Source organism: Engraulis encrasicolus, chromosome 19 (assembly GCF_034702125.1).
Source record: "Engraulis encrasicolus isolate BLACKSEA-1 chromosome 19, IST_EnEncr_1.0, whole genome shotgun sequence".
In the NCBI taxonomy this organism is placed as follows: domain Eukaryota; kingdom Metazoa; phylum Chordata; class Actinopteri; order Clupeiformes; family Engraulidae; genus Engraulis; species Engraulis encrasicolus.
The window spans coordinates 14,545,090-14,550,089 of record NC_085875.1 but is presented as its reverse complement, the minus strand read 5'-3'; the positions used below and the strand labels follow the sequence as shown (position 1 = coordinate 14,550,089).

The 5,000-nt window shown below is 38.6% G+C and overlaps 1 protein-coding gene across 1 annotated transcript in view; it reads left to right on the top strand.

Annotated features, from left to right (window-relative positions):
- ush2a (Usher syndrome 2A (autosomal recessive, mild)) overlaps positions 1-5,000 on the top strand; it is a 582,756-nt gene that overhangs the window by 548,571 nt on the left and 29,185 nt on the right. Inside the window, exons 75-76 of the mRNA XM_063184090.1 lie at positions 780-1,118; positions 3,502-3,717. Coding sequence (XP_063040160.1) covers positions 780-1,118; positions 3,502-3,717 — 555 coding nt within the window. The remainder of the gene's footprint in view (positions 1-779; positions 1,119-3,501; positions 3,718-5,000) is intronic.

Below are 5,000 nucleotides of genomic sequence, written 5' to 3'. Positions count from 1 at the left end.
TTTGTTGGAACATACAAGTGTGGGCTCATCTATCAGTTGAACTAAACTAAATGAATGACACACATGTTTTTTTTCCCATTTGTTAAGCACTTTGAGTTACATGCCTTGTATGACACAGTGCTATACAAATACAATTATTATTATTATTATTATTATTATTATTATTATTATTATTATTATTATTATTATTATTATTATTATTATTACATGCCTTATAAGGTACTTATGCAGGCATTAACATTGTATGTATTAGTGCTAATAGATGTATCCCTAAAATAAAGTGTTACCTCAATTCTTACTATATGTCTTTTGCTAGTCCAGTCTTGAACTTTAATGTCTGCATGTCTATGTCTATACCCAAAGTAAGTACTATATGTCTGCATGGGAAAGTAAGTAAAGGAATTTCGGTAACACTTTATTTTAGGGATACATCTATTAGCACTAATACATACAATATGCCTGTATAAGTAACTTGTAAGGCATGTACAAAGCAAAATCAAACATTTGTTAGGCATGTATTCACAAATGTCTTGTTCATGCACAATAAGGGATTTATTACCAATATAACCTTAGTAAGGACCTAGTAGGCCTTAGCGTTTGCTTAGTACATGCCTTACAAGGTACTTATGCAGGCATTAACATTGTATGTATTAGTGCTAATAGATGTATCCCTAAAATAAAGTGTTACCGGAATTTTAATTCTTTGTATGACTGGTGCATGTAAAGAAATTGACAATAAATCCGATTTGACTTGACTTGACTCGACAATCCATCCACAGATGTACAACATCTACAACGAGGGCAACCTGGAGTTCAGCGGTCTGTCTCGCCAGTTCCTGTTCCGACGCCTGGAGCCTTTCACCACCTACACACTGCTATTGGAGGCCTGCACGGAGGCGGGCTGCACGCGCACCGGCCCCCAGCCAATCACCACGGACGAGGCGCCCCCCTCGGCCCCGCCCCCGCTGGTGGCCCAGCACATCGGAGCGGAGAGCGTGCAGCTGAGCTGGGAGCCGCCCGCGCACCCCAACGGACGCCTCCTGCAGTACCAGCTACTGGCCGTCGCCGTGGAGACTGGGAGGTCGCGCACTGACGAGGACGACCTGCAGAGGGCGAAAGTACGTAGAATGGAATGTTATGGAATGCGATGTGATGTGATGTGTACACAAATGTCATGCGGTCAGAAAACTGGGACTACTTCATAGGTGTACGTATGTAGGGAATTAATGAATATTCAATTTACAGTTACACATCACAATGGGAAATTCCAATGTAATATGAATAGGGCTGGGCAACGTTAACACGTTAACGGTGCGTTAACTATTGAGGTCAATATCGCCCGACAATTTTGTTAACACTATAACGCAGCAGGTTTTTTTTCGTGGTTTTTTTTTTTTTTTTTGCCTTTTATGACCGTCGTTCGTGGCTTTTATTTTGAAAGCGTCAGCGCGCTTGTTGCTGCTTCCAATGACAGCTGACAGAGAAGAAGAATGTCTAGAAAAGTAGGAAAAACAAAACAGCCATAGCCAACAGAAGGACGTCAACTTCTGAATGGACATTTTCGGTACACCGTTCTACAGTCCTCCTTGCGCAACTCTCGAGCAGCATGTGGCTCGCCTTTGCAGCTCGCAAAGTTAACTATTGTACGGCCAGCATGAAAAGGTAGTCTACTGTTATGTGGGCCGTCTATCAGCTGTCACGCCACGCGGACTTACTAAAGCCCTGATCAAAAAGCGGAGCGCGAGATATTACATTCCTCACGCAACGTTTTGGTTTCTACATGGTGCTGCGCGTGCATAGTAGGCTGCATCAACATGTTAGGATATGATTTCGCGACATCGGCAACCTCGTCAGCATTTAAGATAGTGTTATATCAACGTTATTGTTTTGAAAGATGTACTGTAATTGCTGTCAGTGCCAACAGACAGTCAATTAGTTTCTAGTCGCTGAAACATCTTAAATAATAGCGACAGATAAGAGAGAAGGTGGGTTAGAGAAGGCGGGACCTATCTCACAGACGCATGGCTGGCTGCCTGTTTTTTTTTTAAGTGACAAGCTTTTTTTCCCTCTTGTAGGCCCATGCAGACCTTCCTAATTTGAGTTTCTAATTTCTAATATATCAGTTTCAGTAGCCTACAATCTTAAGTAACTCTAGTGTAATATTGTATTTAATCATTTGTTTCATTAGTAGGCCTACATTGGATAGGCATATAGCCTACTATATAGCCTAATTTAGACTGATAGGTTGGCAAATAGCCTACATTTCCATTGTGGAATATTATATTAGACCTACATAGGTTATCTACACAGTACATATGCAAATTATTATTAATTATTTTATTTTATTAATTTATAAAATATCTGTATTTAATTTATTATTAATTTTATTTATTATTAATTATTATTATTATTATTGGGTTCCGCGCGCTATGCGATTAATCGCGATTAATCACAGAAAGTCATTGAGTTAATGCGATTAAAGATTTTCATGTTTGCCCACCCCTAAATATGAAGTTACGTGTGTGTGTGCGTGTGTGTGTGCGCAGGGTGCGATTTGTTGGAAAACCAGAAGGAGGGATATGTTTCCGATTTTACAATATCAATGGAATTACATTGAAATGTGATTAAAATCATGTAGAAATCGCACCCTGTGTGTGCGTGTGTGTGTGTGTGTGTGTGTGTGTGTAAATGTAGCTACAGCCACAACATGGTCATCATGTTATGTAGTATCGTGGTCATATTGTATGATGTGGGGGCGCTGTGGCGCAGCACGCTAAGCCCCCCCACATTTGGGCGTGCATGCCCATTGGTCATTTCCCGATCCCACCCCATCTCTCTGTCCCACTCTCTTCCTGTCACCATCTCAGACTGTCCTATCAAAATAAAGGCATAAAAGCCCCTTAAAAAAATATATATATATATATATGAAGAGCTCTTTTCCAAAATGAGATATATCCATTTTATAGAATGTTGGGAAATTGACATTTTTGTATTGGGCATTCCATTGAAATGCATTGCAAAATGCATTTTTATAGAGGTTTTAAAGTATGTTCTCAAAACATTTGAATGGCAAGAATTCACACATAGATGATAGGACCTCTTAACAGCCAATTCCAATATTAAAATGCAAAAAGTCAAAAATGGTGTATATAGCGTTTTGGAAAAGAGCTCTTCATATATATATATATATATATATATATATATATATATATATATGAAGTTTTATCCAAAACGCTATATCCACCATTTTTGACTTTTTGCAATTTGATATTGAAATTGACTGTTAAGAAGTCCTATCATCTATGTGTGAATTCTTGCCATTCAAATGTTTTGAGAACATACTTTAAAACCTCTATAAAAATGCATTTTGCAATGCATTTCAATATAATGCCCAATACGAAAATGTCAATTTCCCAACATTCTATAAAGTTGATATATCTCATTTTGGAAAAAGAGCTCTTCATATATATTGTGTGATGTTGTTTTGTATGATATCGCTAGGTGATCTTCTTAGAGACTGAGACGCGTGGCAGCAGCTACAGCCACAACGTGACGGGCCTGCACCCCTGGAGCCAGTACGGCTTCCTGCTGCGCGTTCTGAACGCGGCGGGCCACGCCGACACGCCCTGGCTCACGCTGCGCACCAAGCAGGCCTCTCCGCGCGGACTGGCCGCCCCGGTCGTCAGTCACGTCGAGGGCCAGCCCCAACAGCTGCAGGTAAATAATAATAATAATAATAATAATAATAATGATAATAATAGTAATAATAATAATAATAATAATAGTAATAATAATGGTAATACTTTATTTTAGGGATACATCTATAAGCACTAATACATACAATGTTAATGGCTGCATAAGTAACTTGTAAGGCATGTACTAAGCAAATACTAAGGCCTACTAGGTCCTTACTAATAGTAATAACAACTGTAGTGGTATAGTTAAATTCATTGTTTAAAAAAGAATACAAGAAAAGTCAAAAGCTACAGGGTTAAAATATTTCAAGCAATAATAAAATATTAAAATGGCATAAATCCACAAGAATAAGAGCGTTTAGACCCAAAAATCAAGTGGCATTATAGCCTCAATTGTCAGAGCACGCAGGTTGTGGCCCTCTGGTGGCAACAACAGGGGTGAGTCCAAACTCCCTCTTCACTTTTCTCTGGACCCTTTGCATGTGTTACTCCAGGAGTATGAGCTCCCCCCCTCTGGAAGACGTTTCAGAATGCCACGCTGTCAAAAAATGAAATACAAACACTCTTTTCTCCCTCATTCTATAGCGTTGTTTAATAAAAGGGGAGAACGGTAGACAATGTTTTTGTAAATTGATTTTAGTAACTTAATCAGTAATTTATTTACTCTTTGTTCTAGTAACTTTTAGAAACTTGTTTTTAGTAACTTAAATTAATAACTTTTGAAACTTTTATTGGACTGTGCTGCCCTAACAGCTTATGGACCTAGACGACTAGACTATATACAGTATATCACGAAAGTGAATACACCCCTCACAGTTTTGCAGATTTTTGAGTATATCTTTTCATAGGAAAGTATTACAGAAATTTAACTTTGACACAATGATTATTGACCTTTTATCAACATATTTAACCGCTTAAATTTCTTGTTCACTCAGAAAAAAACAAAATACAGCCATTAATGTTTGAACATGTACTCACAAAAGTGAGTACACTCCAGATTAAAATCCGGTAGAGAAGGGGCTATGTTGGCTCGAATCGTCTCGAAATGAAAAGAAATGAATAGGGAGGTCATCAGTGTGCGTTTCAACCTTTATCTTGGTCTCTTCAGATCACACAACATGGTTCCAGTGATCCATATCCTTGGTCTGTTCATCTCTCTTGAGACCAAGATAAACAAATTTGCTTTAGATGGTGTCAAGCATGTGTGGTGGTAAACAAGTGAGTTTTACAAAAAAGGTGTATCCTCTCATAAGCCAAGCATGGTAGTGGGACTGACATGAATGTTGTCAACATTGGTAATCTGAA